The 19,085-nt window shown below is 47.0% G+C and overlaps 1 protein-coding gene across 3 annotated transcripts in view; it reads left to right on the top strand.

Moving 5' to 3' along the window:
• The window catches only part of JUP (junction plakoglobin), a 59,913-nt gene extending 42,016 nt beyond the window's left edge, over positions 1-17,897 (top strand). For all 3 annotated transcript variants that reach the window (XM_035134276.3, XM_088655674.1, XM_035134275.3), the window contains exons 2-15: positions 211-440; positions 2,932-3,185; positions 3,895-4,133; positions 5,989-6,190; positions 6,487-6,631; positions 7,614-7,717; positions 8,205-8,543; positions 10,234-10,389; positions 10,594-10,713; positions 11,966-12,116; positions 13,252-13,373; positions 15,170-15,209; positions 15,398-15,567; positions 16,841-17,897. In XM_035134276.3, coding sequence (XP_034990167.1) covers positions 218-440; positions 2,932-3,185; positions 3,895-4,133; positions 5,989-6,190; positions 6,487-6,631; positions 7,614-7,717; positions 8,205-8,543; positions 10,234-10,389; positions 10,594-10,713; positions 11,966-12,116; positions 13,252-13,373; positions 15,170-15,209; positions 15,398-15,543 — 2,241 coding nt within the window. In that variant the 5' untranslated portion in view covers positions 211-217 and the 3' untranslated portion in view covers positions 15,544-15,567; positions 16,841-17,897. The remainder of the gene's footprint in view (positions 1-210; positions 441-2,931; positions 3,186-3,894; positions 4,134-5,988; positions 6,191-6,486; positions 6,632-7,613; positions 7,718-8,204; positions 8,544-10,233; positions 10,390-10,593; positions 10,714-11,965; positions 12,117-13,251; positions 13,374-15,169; positions 15,210-15,397; positions 15,568-16,840) is intronic.
• The last annotated feature ends 1,188 nt before the right edge of the window (positions 17,898-19,085 follow it).

Raw genomic sequence — 19,085 nt, 5'->3', positions numbered from 1 at the left:
AAAAGTATTTTTGGTGGGATGGGGCTGTGTGACATCACTTCTTGCATGGGGAATTCCGAATCTAAATGTGCAGGTCATACTCTGTGAGTTGGGTGCAGTGGGAAGAGGCACCCAAGTCTGCCTTATTTTCCTGCACTTGATACAGGGGAATTTCAGCTGTTGGTGTGACTCATTACGGCTGTGGTTTAACCCTGGTGGATCTTCTTGCAGAGCAGCCATGGAGGTGGTGAACATGATGGAGCAGCCCATTAAGGTGACGGAATGGCAGCAGACATACACCTATGACTCAGGCATCCATTCCGGGATGAACACCCAGGTGCCATCGGTGAGCAGCAAGTGTTTGGTGGACGACGACGACCTGTATGGCAAGCAGTACACTATTAAGAAGACCACCACTTACAGCCAGGCAGGAGCTGGGCAAGCCCAAGCCCAGGCACAAGGTGAAACTTTACTTATATGCTTATTACATGAATCTTTCCTGATGGGAGTCAATCGAGTTTCTGTTGAGTCAATCTATGGTTTCTGTTGAATAATAAAAGGAAGTCTCACATCTGGGTACTGACTCAGACCAGCTTAGCTTGAGCAAGGCTGCTGCAGTGGCAGACATTTCAGTGGTGCTCTGTGCAACACTCAAATTTGGTGCCCCCACCTCTCATGCTCTGTTCTGAATTGTTGTTGTGGTTCCCCTCAGCAGCCAGTGTTAGAAGGTGGGATAGGAAAGCTAGGAGCCAAATGGCTCCTGGGACCTGGGTTATAAGCGCCAAAACAGAATGTCTAGTCGCCATTTGGTTTGGGTGGGGTTCAGCAACACTTTTTATTTTTTATTTTGATAAGCATGAACTAGTACACAATTCACATAAGTGACACATTGTTAATATCACATTTTTAGCGGAAATTGTGAATACCTGTTTAATTTGGTGTTTACAATAAAAATATTGGTACCAAACTTCAGTTTTTGAAACACTCTACCCTTCATTGTTAAACATATTTTCTATCCTTAACATATTCTTCGAGGCTTCAAAGCACATATATTTCAGTAATCCTTGAATGTCAGCCAGGCTCAAAAAGTGGCTGCCAGATTTTCTGAGGTGCTCGCAAATGAAGAACCTTTAGGCGCAAAATGCACCTGGTGCCCTGCTAATTTCGAACCCTGCCTGGAGCGTGGAGCCCAGTGCGACTGCACTGGTCACCCTACCCTAAAACCACCTCTGGTTGCTGCACCATGAACCTTCAGGCCACACCCTTGCCTGAGGTCATATGATGAGGCAGCGTTGCATATTGCCTCTTCACCCTGTTGGGTCTCCCCAGGAGGTTTACAAGGCAAGCATAAAATACAATACTAATGTCACCTCCATTATAAAAGAGAGACACAGACTCATTTTACCGGGTGTTATGGTGCCAGATTAAACCCCACCAGCACTGTATCTGAACACTCTCCAGACTCTAATGCCATTATTTAAAAAAGCCAAGAAAAAATTGGTAGCTAAACTTCCCAACCGCATAGGTAGGTAATCTGAAGAACGGGCACTGTAACAGGGAAAAAAAGCTCTGCTGTTGGTAACTGACAGCCTGGTTGCAGAAAGCATAGGTGGTTTGGGTGATATGGAAGAAGGCATTCCATAAAGAAAGTAGGCTCCTCAGACCTGGACCTACCTTTTTCTACCATATACAGTGGTACCTCGACTTACGAAGGTGATCCGTTCCGCAGGACTCTTCGTAAGTCGAAGTCTTCAGTTGTCGAAGCGCCTGTTCTGCACATGTGCAAAGCGCGATTTTGCACTTCTGCGCAGGCGCAGAACGTGCGCGCGACGAAAAGACTTCCGGGTTTGCCGACTTCGGAAGTCTAAACCTTCGGAAGTCGAGTCATTTGGATGTCAAGGTACCACTGTATTTTGTATGGGTGGCAGTAATGCTGTTGCAACCAACCCACCCCAGGTCAGGCTGTAACTCTTTACATCATGATGATGATTGTAATAAAAATTCTTCCTTGTCATCAGTGGGTCCCAACACTAGTGTGCTCTAAGAGGCTAGGACTCTGGATGTGTAGGGCTTTAAAGGTTAAATCGGCGCTCAGAAATTACGAACACAGACCCAAGAGATGCCTTGCTCCAGCAGGGCAGTATATCCAGACAGTTCTTACATTTTTGCAAGAATGATGCTTCTGTGTGATTACTTCCCATGCTGTGATTAGTGCATGTTAGTGGCTAGTTTAAGCACGGTCACAGAAAGCAGAACATTTCAGTTCATCCCACATGAATTGGTAGCATCTGAATCTTGGGACGTGACCTCACTGCTCGTGTAGCGTAAGAACTGGTCCTCAGCCTTGTGAGCTGGGAAATCTGGATTCAAATCCACATTCTGCCATAGTCCCATTGGGTGGGACAAGTAACATTGCCTCAGCTGTGGTTCCCCGGCTATGAAATGGAAAGAGCACCTTCTGGTAGGATGTTGTGAAGGTGGACTTGTACAAGGATGGAGAAGTCTGTAGCTCAAGGGTGTTTCCGCACTAACTCAGAGAAGCTATAATTCTAAATACAGAAGAGACTTGTAGGAGACTGCAGAAAGACAGTCGCATTTGCAGGTAGAGGCAGCGAACAGCTGTGATTCTCTGCGTAGCACAGCAATCCAGGTTGCTGCAATAATTTAGGAGCGTCAACACGACCCCCCCCCCGAATCCCTGTGTATATTTTTCCAGTGCAAACCGGTCCCCATTTCCCACCTCCCTTTCATGTTTTTAATTAAGCAGCTTTGTGTTACAACTGCCTAATCGCACTGGCTAATTAACTCCTGCCTTATCTCTTGGCTCACATGTGACGACTCCTGCACCTCGCAGAGCTGAAGCAGTTTCATGAACCTCCCTGTGAGGCGGATGGAAATCCTGGTTGGGATTTCCTCTGTGCTAATCCTGTCCCCGCTCGCCCTCTTTTGCAGCGGATTTGGAGTCCCACCTTGCCATGACCCGTGCCCAGCGCGTCCGGGCTGCCATGTACCCGGAGACGGTAGAGGACCGCTCCCTTCTCATCAGCACCCAAGTGGAAGGGCAGCAGACAAATGTTCAGCGACTGGCCGAGCCCTCCCAGATGCTCAAGTCGGCCATTGTGCATCTCATCAACTACCAGGATGATGCTGAGCTGGCCACCCGTGCCATCCCCGAACTCACCAAACTCTTGAATGACGAGGATCCGGTAAGGCTCTAGACCCCTGCGACTTGTTGGAGTCAGTTTGCCCTAGCAGAGTGGGTGGTCTGGAGTGTAGTTGGCATGTCAGTGATCCCGTACGTGAAGTGGTGTATACTGTGCTCCCACTGAAATTCTGCAACTTCTCTGCCCTTGAATCTTCAGTTTCAGTCTTCTGCAATTTACCCCACCCCACAAAAAAAAATTACCAAGTGTGCCTAGCTCTTACAACTGCAAAGGTTTTTGGCAATCTCTGGTGAAACCCTTGAAGCCCGAGAGAGTGATGAATAGCATTGTTAGCACGTAGAAGAACTTCAGCCCCCTTGATTCCTCCCCCCCCCCAATGACTCACAGAAGTGGACTGGATCATGTCAAGAGATAAATCATTCTGATTTGTGTAACTAACACAGGGTGCAGAATTCGGCCACGCTTAGTGTTGAACGCTGGAGCTTTTAGGGCTGTCATCATCACCAGCAATGTGTAAAATTCAGCATAAAGAGAAGAGTGTCATTTTCATGTAAATAAGTATATAGGGAATTTTTAATTTTGTCTACTGGGTCCGCCCGTTGGTGTTGATGTAGTACACCTTGTCTGGTCTTTGACCGCAATAAAGATTGATTGCAGCACAATAGAACTGGGTGTTCGGCAGAACTCACTGCAGCTCCCTGTTTCATCCTTTCAGCTCACCTCTTAAATTCATTGCTTCCATTCCTTCCAGGTCGTGGTCAGCAAAGCAGCCATGATTGTGAACCAGCTGTCCAAGAAGGAGGCCTCGCGCCGTGCTCTGATGCAGTCCCCTCAGATCGTCGCTGCCGTGGTCCGAACCATGCACAGCACGAGCGACCTAGATACAGCCCGCTGCACCACCAGCATCCTCCACAACCTGTCCCACCACCGCGAGGGCCTGCTGTCCATCTTTAAGTCTGGGGGCATCCCAGCTCTTGTGCGCATGCTCAGGTGAATCTGCAGCCCTTGGCCCATCCCATGGATGCCTTTAAAATCATAGACACTGCCTTAGGCAGAGTCAAACCATTGGTCCATCTGGCTCAGTATTGTTACACTTGGCTGGCAGTGGCTCTCTGGGCTTTATCCAGGGTTCCATCCCAGTCGTCCTTCTAGAAGCCAAGGATCGAACCTGGGAGCTTCTGCATACAAATCAGATGCTCTGCTGTGAACTACAGCCTTCCCCCAACCCTACAGGGCTTTCTGAATTTCCAACACTCAGCAGAGCTTGATCTATCACTTCCCCCATTTTTGGAAGAGCTTGTTTGAAGAGTAAAGCTTGGAAATCCAAACAATGTATAGGACGCCTATCTGGGCTGCATTTGCACTAGGTATTCTGCTCAGGTTCTTGGCGGGTTGTAATTGCAGAAGTTTAGGGTGGTATTCGGTCCAGTATACCTGAAGGAGCGTCTCCACCCCATCGTTCTGCCCGGACACTGAGATCCAGTACCGAGGGCCTTCTGGCGGTTCTCTCGTTGCAAGAAGCCAGGATGCAGGGAACCAGGCAGAGGGCCTTCTCGGTAGCGCCCGCCCTGTGGAACACCCTCCCATCAGATGTCAAAGAGAAAAACAGCTACCAGATTTTTGGAAGACATCTGAAGGCAGCCCTGTTTAGGGAGGCTTTTAATGTTTAATAGATTATTTCATTTCATTTTTCTGTTGGAAGCCGCCCAGAGTGGCTGTTGGAAGCCGCCCAGAGTGGCTTAGTTTATTATTAAACTAAATTCACGTGCTAACCTAACAGGATTTCTTTTCCCCCTGCACCACCCCAAAATCTGCTCTGGTAGGTCGGGAGAAAGCCCAGAACATATTTAGAAAGGTGTGGGAGTGGGGAGGAGAAATCCTTGCACTGATGGAACATCGACCATAGCAATACCCTCAATCTTTGGTTTGTGCCAGGGCTCAGCCCTGAAACCTGTCAAGTCCCATTGTGATGTACATAATCCTCTATACTTCCAATGAGTAATTACAAGCAACCTACCCACACCTGATATTACAGGGAAGGGCCATATTTACTTGATCCTTCTCTACCTCTTAGCTTGACAAATAGCTGACCATGTCCCTCCCGGTGGTCGGTTAACCATCTCTTGAGTTGCACAAAGAACCTTGCTTGCACGCAGAACTAAAGCATACTAGCTTCAGTCACCCCCAAATTCCCAGGCACACCTGAGCACTTCCTGCTATTCCTATGCTATGCAAGCCTTGCTAGGCACCTGAGCTGCCGTGGCAGCTTGCCAGGTGAACGTCCACACCCAGCTGGCATAAAATGGAGCTGATGAGCAGTTGCCTTAACATGGAGGCGTCGCCTTTGTTTTTTGAAGCACAAGCCTCGGCGTGCCGTAGCTGAGCCTTGCTCGGTTTCCACTACTGCTTTTCCACAGTTTAGAAGTCCCGCAACCACTGCACCCTCTTCATATCTTGGCACCTTTTTTAATAGCCTCTCTGTGTGCCACGGTGGGACCACCAGAGCACAGAGCCGCATCCTCAGTGGCAGCCCCACAACTGAGTTGGCAGCAAAACTGTCCCATCATCTTGGTGTTGCTCTCAACTGAGCACCCTGAGAAAGGAGAGGAGAAGCCAGGGAGTGGGGACATAACTTAAGTGGATGGCAGGTGCATAGCTTGGTGACAGAGCGTGTGATCGCTAAGGCAGCGGGGCTTTATTTTAAGCATGTGCAGTGAGTCCCACTGTTTCTTCATTGCAGTTCACGTATGAATCGTTGCCTGTCTTGACCCCCTTTGGCAGTAGGCTGGAAATTCAAATAATAGAATTTTTTGTCTCCCACTGTTTCCCACCCCTTGGCGCACAGCTCTCCCGTGGAGTCAGTCCTGTTTTATGCCATCACCACCCTTCACAACCTGCTGCTGTACCAGGAAGGTGCCAAGATGGCCGTGCGCCTGGCGGATGGCCTTCAGAAGATGGTCCCCCTCCTGACCAAGAACAACCCAAAATTTCTTGCCATCACCACGGACTGCCTGCAGCTGCTTGCCTATGGGAACCAGGAAAGCAAGGTAAAGGGGGAGCCGTGCCACTAAACTAGGATGCTTCTCTTACATGGAGTGCGGGGCAGGAGAGACCCTGGGATCCAGTAACATAGAGCCTGAATTGGTGCTCAGAATATAAGCAAGTCTTCCCCACTCATGTTTGATTTTGGGTTGTGTCAGCTCCTGTTTACAAACAGCAAGGAAAAGGCTTCATGGAGAGAACATGCCCTAAGTTCTGGGGAAACTATTGAATGGACAGGTGCCATTCTCTGCACCCGCCCAGAGAAGCAGGAGATCATTGCTCTGTGTGCTTGCTTCTGCAGCTCATCATCCTGGCCAACGGAGGCCCCCAAGCGCTTGTTCAGATTATGCGCAGCTACTCATATGAGAAACTGCTCTGGACCACCAGCCGCGTCCTCAAGGTCCTTTCCGTCTGCCCCAGCAACAAGCCAGCCATCGTGGAAGCCGGTGAGTGGCTACAGTAGTGGAACGCTTTGTTAGGAGTCTGGAAAAGGGGTGCTTCATCTGGCGTCACACTTTGCTGTCTTCAGCAGCTGATGCCTCTAGAGTGCGCTGTGGCAATTGGTTCTCTTCATTGACTGTGCAAAGTATGTTCCCTAAATTTGCACTTTGCATTGGAGAACGTGCAAAGTGGTACGTTGAGTAAAGCGAGGAATGCTCAGCTTTCAGGACTCTCCCAGGAACTAGTTCAGCATGTACAAATTGACTAGAGGATACTGTTTCTTTAAAAACTCAGAGCAACAATGGGTCTTGCAAGTGGGGTTTCCCAGGCACTGATCAGGGCAACACCATCGTTGCTTCATCATTGCTATAGACTGGGCAAATAGCTAGCCTTTCAGTTACAGTAAGACCTGTGCACAGTCATTCTACTAGAAAGCAAAGAACCTCACACCACAGTCTAGTGTTGAAAGAGTTAGACTTAGAACTTGATCAAGATCTTTGCCTTTGACATTCCTGTGGGCAGGACCTGACTTCTTACTTAGGTATGGTGCCGGTTATTGTAAGGGTTTTAACATAACACAGCTTTTGGCGAGTCACTTCGCTAGCCTTGGTTTCCTTACCTGTATAATAGAAAAAAGCAGTGATCGGACTTCCTCTTGAGCATAGTCTTGAACACACAACAAAGATTTGTGTCAAGGAAATGTTCTTAGTGTTGCTTCATTATATATATCAACCTTGCAAAACGCTAATTAGTGCTGTCGGACTCCCTCTCGCAGCCTGTCTTGGCAGTTTGTGTCGTGCATGATAGCATTGCTGCAGCTGTAGCCGTGAGCTACATCCAACTTCCTTTCCAGCAGGAAAGACAGGGTTTAAATGCTAGTTATGTAGTGGTGGTTTAACACTGTTTGTCCAAGTAACCAAAGTAAAAGTAAATAAATTACAATTTTATAATCTCTTTTCTTCTTCCTCCTCCAACACATCCCAACAGGAGGCATGCAAGCTCTGGGAAAGCACCTGACCAGCTCCAGCCCAAGGCTTGTGCAGAACTGCCTGTGGACTCTGAGGAACCTCTCAGATGTGGCCACAAAGCAGGTGAGCAAGACTGGGCAGGGCCTCTTGCATTCTGCAGCAGTATATTTTTTTCCACGGGCACCTTTAATTTGAACCACCCATAAGCCCCACCTAGCAATTGTACCTAAGAGTTGCAGAGTCATGACCAGTAATCTCCTTCTGTTGGAGGATCACTTGGAGAAGGGAGTGGAGGAGTGGGGAATAGGGCAAGCCTTGATGATCCTTCACTCCTCTTTTTTGCTCTTGCGTTAGCAACTAGGGGGCCAGTTGACATTCCTCTGTGGCCATATTTGGCTTAGGGGATTCCAGCAGATGACCCTGGCCTTAGGGTCTAGCTAGCTTCTGACCTGGAGAGGTTGTAGCAAAATCTCATGACACTCCTGTTTGAGAAGGGGGAGTCTGAGAGAGAAACATGTTGGAATACTTCTTCCCCACACTCCTTTCTTCCCTTTTACGAAATTGTCTGGCCCCGTGGTGTCGTCTCATGACCTTTCTACCCCACCCACAGGAGGGGCTTGATGGTGTCCTGAAGATCCTGGTGAACCAGCTGAGTTCGGACGACATCAACGTGCTGACCTGTGCCACCGGCACCCTCTCCAACCTGACCTGCAACAACAGCAAGAACAAGACCCTGGTCACCCAGTCAAATGGAGTGGAGGCCCTGATACACACCATCCTCCGGGCGGGAGACAAAGAGGATATCACCGAGCCGGCTGTCTGTGCTCTGAGGCACCTCACCAGCCGGCACCCAGAGGCTGAGATGGCCCAGAATTCCGTGCGGCTGAACTATGGCATCCCCGCCATTGTCAAGCTGCTTAATCAGCCCAATCAGTGGCCGTTGATCAAGGTATGAGTGGAGGGAGGCCACTGGCTGAGCACTTATGCGTATACGTAGTGTACCTTACTTCAGATTGCTAAAGCAGTGGCTTTTCACATGTCAGGAAAACAATCTAGCACAGTCCTAGGAGGCTGTGCCACGTCAGAATGGGCGGTCATGGTTAAACCTTTCTCCATGTCAGAAACTCCCTGACCATCACGGAAAGCTACTGTATTAGGGATTGTAGTAGTTTAGCTTTCTCCCATGCACTTTTCTCTTGGCGTGCCACGAGGTTTCATCAACACCAAGGGAGCGTTTGATCACATGGGTCTCCAACACTTTTTAAAATATCATTTTTTTTCTTTATTGAAAGATTAAAAAGTACTAGTTACAGGTAGGTAGCTGTGTTGGTCTGCCATAGTCGAAACAAAATAAAAATAAAATCCTTCCAATAGCACCTTAGAGAGCAACTAAGTTTGTCATTGGTATGAGCTTTCGTGTGCATGCACACTGGTATCTGAAGAAGTGTGCATGCACACAAAAGCTCATACCAGTGACAAACTTAGTTGGTCTCTAAGGTGCTACTGGAAGGAATTTTTTTATTTTGTTTCGATTAAAAAGTACGTAATCACAAGTGCACAGAATAAGATAAGACACAAAAAAGAAGGGGAAAAAACAAATAGCACCTATGTAGAAAACAAAAACAGAGTGGGGGTGGGGGACTTACATACATTACAAGAAATGGTTATTGTAGTTAACTAGACCATAACCTATTACGGTATTTATATTGTTGATTTTGTCCATGGCAAGTTTACGTTTCTACCCAACCTGTTCATGTGTAGTGATTTTGTACATATCTTCAATCTAATCGTGGAAGGGAGCTGCATTTTTATTTTTCCAGTTCATCAATACTGTACCTGACTTTCTGCTGCTGTAAGAGTGCAGAGAGTCACTTCACATTGTCCCTTCGTTATATTCCATGTATTGGGTTTATAATTCAAAATCACATGGTCTCCATCTTAAGGTGGTACAGCCCGCCTAATACTACTTTCAGCTAAGCTGCAGGGGGGCTCCTTGCCACACTGTGGAATTTGAATTTGTGTGCTGGGGAATGATGATGTTGTTGTGGATGTAGGAACGATGGGAGCAATCGGCGTAGATGTCCGAGATCTGTATGGCCGGTTGGTATAACACCATGGCTAAGTGCATTTACCTGTGAGCTAGGAAGGCTTCGCTTCCAAATTGCAGCTCGGCTGTAAGATAATTGGGCAGCCTTCGACAGAGCAGCCTCTTCTGTAATATGGGGATGATGAATAACACCAGCCCAACCTTTCATGCCAGTTGTCCAGATTGCTTAGATGACACAAGTGCTTAAGGGCATGGTGCTTTTCCCTTATATAATCTTATAGCAGACATGGGGTCTCTAGGTGCAGATGGGAGAAGAGAGTCTTCCTCCTGGAAGAAGGTTGAGAGAAGGGGGTTGGTGGGTATGAGAGAGAGGAATTGCTCTGTTGGCTAGCCTAATCCAGTGGTGCTCTTGTGTTTGGTATTAATTTGGAGCAAAGGAGCAGGGACCGCATTGTTCTGCTCTGTTTTCTGACTTCAAATGCCGAGGGTGGGGTAGGGATGGGGAACACCAAGCACCTTGCAGAGCTTCCTGGTTTTGCCCTTGGCCAGCGTCCTCAAGGTGTGCCTCTTTCCTTCTTCTCCATGCTCATAGGCTACCATCGGCCTCATCCGCAACCTGGCTTTGTGCCCAGCCAACCACGCCCCCTTGCAGGAAGCCGCCGTCATCCCGCGCCTGGTTCAGCTGCTGGTGAAAGCTCACCAAGACGCCCAGCGCCACGCAGCCGCTGGCACACAGCAGCCCTACACGGTGAGAGGCCAGGGAGGGTGCTGGCTTGGGCATGGGATCCTAGCCGGCTGAAAGCCCCCTTAATACAGCCGGTCCCTGTTTTCATTTCATTTTGCACCTCTGGAGCGATAGTCACCTTCGGTGTAGCAATAACATGTGAGGTGCAAGCCCAGGGAGCAGGCAGGTCTGCACATCCAGCCCCTAACAGATTTCTTTCTCGTTCAGGATGGGGTAAAGATGGAGGAGATCGTGGAAGGCTGTACGGGGGCATTGCACATCTTGGCTCGCGACCCCATGAACCGAATGGAGATCTTCCGCCTGAACACCATCCCGCTCTTTGTACAGGTGGGCGCATCCAAGAGGAGGGGAGGAATGCCATAGGGATGTGTGGGTGGTGGGACTTGGCACCCTTGAGTCGGGTAAAGTAGACTTGGAACAGAGAGAAGCAAATCCCCATGAAGCTTTCTTGGTGGCTCTTGTCCATATTGCCCCCCACCCCCATCTCAGCCTAGTGTTTCCTGCACACACCATTCTAACTTCCTCAAAAGAAAGGCAGGATACTTGGGTGATGTAATCATGAGGTCCTTTGAAAGCATCACCTGTATTCTCTTTTTTAAAAAAATATTTTTTATTCAGTTTCACATTTAACATTTCCATTCATATATATATATAAATCATGGTCATATACAAATAGGATTCTCTGAATCCCTAGAGTTCCCTCCAGAGGTTTCATAGTTATTCTTTTTTCAACTGCACCGTATAATGTTCGCTATATTTCCTTAAAACTCAATTGTTACCATAGTTCTTGTTACATTGCAGGTGTTGTTAAAATCCTGCCAATGTTTTTAATTGTTTATAGTGTTCTTCTAAATAGCTTACAAATTTCCCCAATTCTTTATTGAATTTGTTGTCTTCTTGGTTTCTGATCTTCCCAGTCATTTTTGCCATTTTGGCATAGCCCATCATCTTTGTTAACCATTCTTCTCTGGTAGGGACTTTGTCTTCCTTCCATCTCTGGGCCAGAAGTATCCTCGCAGCCGTCGTTCCATACATAAACAGTCTTTTCTGCTCCTTTGGCATTTCTGGACCTAACAGTCCTAATAAAAAAGCTTCTGTTTTTTTCCACAAAAGTTATTTTAAACATTTTTTTCAACTCTTTATAAATCATTTCCCAATATGCTTTCATTATCTTACACGTCCACCACATACGCCTTCTTTCTCTGCATTTCCAGCAGATATTTGTAGCTGTTCTCTATATTTTTGTTAATTTAGTAGGAGTTAGGTACCATTGGTACCTAGCATCACCTGTATTCTCAAGGCCTTGCTCATCTCCCTATCTTGCTTGTGTAGTTTGGCTTGAATCAGTTTTTTTGGGGGGGGGGAGTGTCTTACCATTTAATAACAACAACAATTAAATGTTTGCCATTCACCCACTGCCCCTAGGCATTGTATGTAAAGCAGGGTTTCATAGTCCTTTGCTAGCAGGGACATGATACACAAGGAACGCCGAGGAAGGGCAGGGAGCAAAACGGAATGAAGTAGAAAACCTTCTCTTGCTTACACTTCCTGCCTTTGTTCGCTTCCCCCCTGACCGCAGCTCCTGTACTCTCCAGTGGAAAACATCCAGCGTGTGGCAGCTGGTGTTCTGTGTGAACTGGCGCAAGATAAGGAAGCAGCTGACGCCATTGATGCAGAGGGGGCCTCAGCACCGCTGATGGAGCTCCTGCACTCCCGGAACGAAGGCACAGGTAATGGGCTGTGTGTGTGCATTTCTCCCGCTAAGATACAGAGTTCTGTGTGGTTCCCTTTGCTGTTGCATGCTCCAGCTTCCTCCATTCAACACTTCAATTAGCTTAATTACCTAGTGTTGAAAATGCGTTACAACAAACATTACAAGAGTGAGATTAAATGTGTGAGAGTGGCAAATGGTTTGGGGGTTTCTATATAAAAGGCAACATGGGCTTACTCAGAGTTAAGTAATTCCAAGCAGGCAACTGTTTCCTCTCTGAGTAAGGAAAATGCAGCATCCGACTTTTCCAGTGAAATGGAATCGATTAAAAGGAGGATGAACAAGGACTGTGTTGAATCTCAAGCTCATCCGTAGTTTAGCACAACACGGACAGGGCCAAACAAATTCCAGCAAGCCTTAGATTGCATGCTTCCCTTTCTCTCGTCCTCCTTCTGAGTTGCTGGGAGGAAAAGGTTTGGGAGCTTTCATTTCAGCTTTTGCATAACTGCTTCCTTTTGTCCAAACTGGGTATTGTGGTTAGTATCAATTGAAGCAATGATTTCAAGTTGGCTTATTACAAACAAGCTATAGTTAATGCTCACATTGCACTAAACTATGGCTTAGTGTGAAGTCTGAATACAACCAATGTTTTTTCTCTGGGAACATTTCCAACTTGGAGAAAAACAACTCATGAAAGTTGTTCCATGGTCTGGTCCAGTCCTATTTGCTGGAGATAAAAATTGGAAGAGACTTGTTAGTGACCAGCGATCTTTTTAATGCAACAAAGGATCCAGGAGTTATGCAAGGATTTAGCTGGATGACCTCATGAACTGAGCAATGGAAATTTGACAGTGAATAGTAGAGTATGAGGGTGTGTAGTTGATGGACAGTCAGCTGGCTGAAAAGAGATGAAGGAAGGATATTGGTTGCAAAATGCCTGTGAGCTACTGATGTGATGTAGCAGACATTGAAGGCAGTTCTCAGACTCACTGGGCTTTTCTAGAAAGGATAGATGAGGCAAAGGAGAAGGAAGCTGAGAAAATTAAAAAGGAATAAAATCCATCAAGGTGGTAAACACAGCCATTGCCAACAGGTGTTAACAAAATGGGAGATTTGCTAAAGGGCCTCTTGATTCCCCCCCCCTCTCCCTCCAGCTACATACGCAGCAGCGGTGCTGTTCCGCATCTCGGAAGACAAGAACCCGGACTATCGGAAACGCGTCTCTGTAGAACTTACCAATTCGCTCTTCAAACACGATCCTGCCGCTTGGGAAGCAGTGAGTGTCTATAATGTTTTGGCAGGGAGGGGCTAGTGTGACAACTTGGAGCCAGAGCAGACCGCCGCCCCCACCCCCTTTCCCCAGTCTTCTCACTCACCTTGAATTTGCTTGCGACATTTATATTCTTATTTTGGACGTTTGATGAATGACTTCTGGAAAAGGAAGGTGCCCGGAGTACTTAAAAGTTGATGGTAGTGTTCTAACATTCAATATTGGGACTTTGGGAATAAATAAACTACCCCTCAGCATTCAAAACGTGAAGATATTTTGAAACTCGGGCACCTGAATCTCACTTCACACTTGCTCAGTTTGGTCCTAACATAATTGGTCATAAGAGAACCGGAAGGGGTTACTGGGTCATCAAGACAAACCCTCTGCCTGTTGCAGGGACCCTGCTTCAAGCAATGTTATGAGAGAGAGAGAGAGAGAGAGAGAGAGAGAGAGAGAGAGAGAGAGAGAGAGAGAGAGAGAAATGCCCCACCTCTTCATGTTCAGTGGTGTTAACAGCCTTGGACAAGGGTTCAAAACTTAACTTCAGCATTTTGCCCAAGGCACTCATTGCCTCATGAGGTGGCTCCCACCATAGCAGGGTTGTTCCAGCTGTGTTCTAGGAAAACCTACGTTTGTTCCTGCATCACACACTTGGGACCAGAGAACACATTTCCCAGGAAACTGCCTTTTGATCTAGTGATTTATTTATTTCTAAATGAAGTCCAGCAGTGGTTTCGGGAGGGAGGGATGTTGAGTGCTCTCCACCTGCAGGACAAATGGCAGCCGTGGGAGCAATTTCCATCAGGAAAACAGCATGAGAGTAAAAGGCTTGCCCTCCTCTTCTTTCCCCACACCAAACTGCTTCACTGTTCCAATCAGTTTGGCACCTGCACTTCATTAGAAACTAAAATACTAGGCCATGCAGCCATAACTGCCTGCATAACAGGTGAATTGGCCCTCCACTTCACATGGGCCAGCGGCAAGACATAAAATACCTGGTCAGCATCCCGTGTGACCTTGAATGTACCCAACTTCCTTAAAGTAACCCAGTTGGATGTTTGCCCAGCCCATTGTTTGGTGGCCTCCAGTGACCTGTTGTCGTCATCCTTTCCCTGAAGCTCTTGTTTCCGTGTTTTGTTACCCACTAAAGTTGACGTGTTTTTTTTCCTGCCCGGCGAACAATCTAAACCTGTTTGGCCAAGTTCAGGACAGTGGTTGGAATACTTTTGGAGAGCTTCACTTGCATAAAGAATTTGAAAATGGTCAAAGTGGCCAAAGGGACTACCAGTGCATTAAAAACAGTCAGAGTGGCCTGCTCATGGTGAACCCACTTGCTTAGCAAATATAGTCTCCAAGCCTCTACCCCGGGACAGAAAAGCGTGTGTCTCTCTCTGTTACACCCATCGTGCCTGATCATTGGCCAGCCAGCTGGGACTGATGGGAGTTGGAATCCAACAACCTCTGGAGGGCCACAGGCTCCCCACCTCTGCTGTATCCCATCAACTCTGGTTTTGGGGTGGTCACTAACTCATGGGCTAGGAGTTCAGCAGACTGGGTTTTCCCTCGTCAAGCATTTGCGGATCCTGGGGGTTCACTGGTTTCTGGGCACGGGCAATCCAGATGTTCACAGCTCTCAGCGGCACAAACTCAGCTAAAGAAGATATTGGCCCACAAAGCGGTTGTCCTGAGGCTGCCATGGGAAATCTGAGTTCAGAATACCCCAAGAGCATCTTGGGGTTAACTTGGGGTCTCAGCAAGGCTTCTGCTACCATGTTGTGTGAACATCCATCTCTTCTCCACAGGCCCAGAGCATGATACCCATTCATGAGCCATACGCAGATGGTAAGTATGAGCTGCCAGCCTTCCTGTCCCTGGGTCCCCGTTCCTAAAAGGTGGGGAGGTGGGAGCTGGCTGAGAGCAAATGGAGCTTGGTGAGGCACTGCCCAACTTTCATCAGAAAACCAGCCTTCACCGCCTGCTCCCCTATAACATTTAAGCACATGGGACATTCTCCTTTTCCGTTGCAATAGAGCTGGATGGAGGTTACCGCAGCATGTACCCCTCCGACATCCCCATGGATCCTATGCATATGGACATGGATATGGACGGGGACTATCCCATGGATGCATACAGCGATGGCGTGCGGGGGGCTTACCCGGACCATGTTCTTTCCTAAGGTGCTCTTTGGGCAGGGCTCAAGGTAAGAGCATCTCCAGATGCATTTTGGAACCGGACAGTTAGTTGAATCAAAATCCAACAGAGAACGGAGTCAGTTTGCTTGTTCCTGGGGGTACAAACACTCTCTGCGCCCTTTTATTTGCCTGCAAAAATGTCACTTTGTTGTTGTGTTTTCCCTGCTCCAAATGAAAATGGGAGGCATGTGGATTAATTTTCAAGCTCAGTTTAAATGGCATGGTAAATTGGAATTCGCCTAGACTCACACACACCCTTTTTCTCCTACTGTGCAACCGCAACAAGAAGTTTGAAGTTTTTGCTTAACCATAGCATGTTGTGTCTTCTGAACCAAGAAACTAAATGACATTGACTCTCATATGTTTGAAACACGCCAGCTTCCAAACGTGGCACGTGAAACTCGGCTGGCTCTGCAAACCTTGGTCAAACGTTAGCTGCAGTTGTTAGGATTTGGATGTAACACTAAACCATGGTTAACTGAAATTGGAAGGAACAGCTTTCGAGATCCTGCTGGCTATGCTGGAGGGGAGAAGAAAGGAGGGGGGGGAGCCCAGGCTTGTTCCCTGTCATGGTATCCAAGCATGGCCTTTGTGTGGTGGTCTCTCCTCACCCCCAATTCCTAGACAAAATAAAGCTTTGTAGGTTTGCTACAAGCAGCATAAAATCATGGTTGCTTTTGTTGGGTCAGACCAAATGTCCGCCTGTTCCAACTGTTTATCTCCCAGCAGCCTCCACCCAGTTGCCCCTCTAAGACATCGTAGGTCTCCTGTGGCTTGCCCCTAGCTTCTAGTAAGAAGAGAAATAAATACTGCTGTTTCACTTCTGGCTGTTGTGGCTTATGCCCATTGGTAGACATATCCTTTGCGAATTTGTTGAAAAATTCTCCCATTTCTTTGTGTCGCCTCCAAAGTTGCTTATTTTCAACACCTACTAGTGGAACAGCTACTGTATTCCGAAAGAGAGAGAAAGCTTTGCGCCCGAGATCTAGAAATTTGCCAGTGCCTAAAAACAAAAGGGGTTGTTCTTGACAGCCCGACTGCCAAATTGTCTTCCTGGCTAAAATGGAGGTTGCTACTCAATTGACAAGGAACCAAGAGACCTTTTGCTCGTCAGACTAGGTTACTGGGCTTGATGGACCAAGCGGTCTGACCCTGATATATAAAGCAACTTCCTATATCACAAACAGAGACGTGCTCTCTAGCATTGCTGAGTTCTTTGTATCTTGCAATTCTGACATGCCCTTCTCTCCTGCCCCCCCTCCCTTTTCTCTTGCTCCACAGATGTTTTCTTAACACAGAAGAGGGCAGCCTCAGTGCTCAACTCCGGGGCACTTGGGAGACAGAAGTGCCTGAGAAAGATGACAAACTCTTCCTTTCCCTGCGAGGAGGTTTTATTTTCTAAAACGAAACCATTTCCCCCTCCTGTGGGCCTATGGGAAAGACCCTCACCCCCCCAAGACCCTCCTATCCAGGACTGCTTCTAACAATCTTGTAATAACTTTTTATCAGCAGTCAGCTCCTTTCCCCCTGACTTTAATCAACCTCTCCCGTTTATCCCCTCTGCCGCTTCACCAAACTTTCCCTAAATCTGGGAAGCATTCCCAGAACTGCCATTGGGTCCTTATACGAGTATTTTTCAAGCACACACCCACACCCACACACAAACTCCCCTCACCCCAGCCATTTGTGGTGCAAAACTTAACTCTTTGCCATTTGAGATACATATATCTATATATATTTTCTCCCCTGTTTGCACTTCTAATGCGTTGTCATCTAGGAAGTGAAGAAAACGGTTTTCCTTTTCTCTCTTCTACTTTTTTTTTTAACTTTCTGGGTTTTATTTTTAAATAAAGAGCAGCCAATGGGTGTGAGAGTTTGCCAAGAAATGAACAGCTTTGCATTTCCCATTTGTTCATTTGTTTTTTAGCCCTTGACAAATGTCTCTGTGGGCTTTGGCGCCCCAGCTGAAGAATCTCTTAAGCCCTCCTGCAAAGAGGAATGACTAACCGTTTTAAGAAAGCTGTCCTTCTACTGACCATCTCTTGCACAATTTTAACCCCGAGTTGTCCTCCTTTTCCTCTGTCCTCCCCTCACCCCCACCCTTCCTGGTGATTGGCGTGTTTCTCATCCTCCTCCTTCCTCCCTCCCCCCCCCCAACCCTCTTCCTCCTACTAATGCATTTTTAAAAGCAGCTCTCTCAATGTGATGGCTTAAGGCTTCCACTGGAAAAGGGATCGATGTAGCTGCAAATGTACTTCAGAAGATTTTATTATTATTTCTCTAAGGGATTTTTTTGTATAGACCAAAGCTTAAAAAACAAATAAAAACTTAAACCCAACCCTGCAATGCAAATGGGGTTGATTTCTTTGTGTTAACATTAGCTTCTGAGTGGCAGACTGAAATTCTGAAGAGGGGAAGACGGCTGAGCAGAAGGAAGGAAGGAAGGAAGGAAGAGAGAAAGGACAGTGGAAGAATATGCCCGGATGCAGTTTATAAGTGCGCAGGCCCTGTTTCATTGGGGAAATGTAGGGTTGGCCCAACAGCCTAGTAGAAGACGAACTAGGATTGTAATATATATATATTGGGAAGCTGATCGACTTGCTTGATTAGGCCAGGGAAAATTTATTGGAGAGAGAATGAAAAAAAGCATTGGCCTCTCTGAGTGGTGTGCTTTGTGTGCGAGCTTGTAAATAAGTTTGTGTTTCTCAAAAATAAATCAACATTGAGGTTTGGGGCACACTACGCATTCTGACTTCAACTGGTTTTAAATGCAGGTTAAATAATTTTTTAGGTGAATTGGCTTAACTCATCAGGTGTGCAAGAGTAGAACTTTTAGAATCAGAAGCAGCTGTTGGAATATGTGAATTTTCTTTTTCCATGTGATCGACTTTAGTAGGAACATTACCTTCCTGAAGGTGGAGTTCCATACAGCCCAAACCACACTGGGACCTTTTTTAAATATTACTTTTAATTGCATCAGCTATCCATAACCCTTTGCACCAATCCACCCTGTTAACTATTCTTCCCAAGGAGAGGTTGTCAATTAGAAATGTGTAAAGTTGGTAGGGAGGGGGGAGAGTTTAACAAGGCCAGGGATCAGGGAGGTCTGCCTGTTAATCCTTAAAATAAGCAGGATTTGGTGACTGCAGAAGTGAAAGAAACATGCCATTCACTAAACATTTTAGGATTCAGCTCTTGACGCTGGAAATGGGGTTCAAGAGCTTGGCTCTGCTGTTGAAGAAACGGTTGAAGAAACTGTGTGTTTAGGCGTCCCATAATAATTGTGCCACATACACAGAACAAAAGTTGCTACACCAGTCTTCACCTTGCAGCAGTATGGTTGAACGTTAACCAGTCTCCTGATGCCCTGCCAACCTGTGAAGTCATCTGTTTGATTGTAGTTCTGGTCTCTGCACACCATTTCCGGAGCGGTGCTGGCCGAAGGTCATCTCACTCTCTTTACTGTTCCTGGCCTTAAAAGCCATGGTTATTTTTTTCCACTTTTATCCACCCTTCCATGTTGAAA

This window comes from Zootoca vivipara, chromosome 12, assembly GCF_965207765.1.
Source record: "Zootoca vivipara chromosome 12, rZooViv2.hap1.1, whole genome shotgun sequence".
NCBI lineage: Eukaryota > Metazoa > Chordata > Lepidosauria > Squamata > Lacertidae > Zootoca > Zootoca vivipara.
The sequence above is the reverse complement of the archived record's forward strand: the minus strand, read 5'-3'. Positions and strand labels throughout refer to the sequence as shown.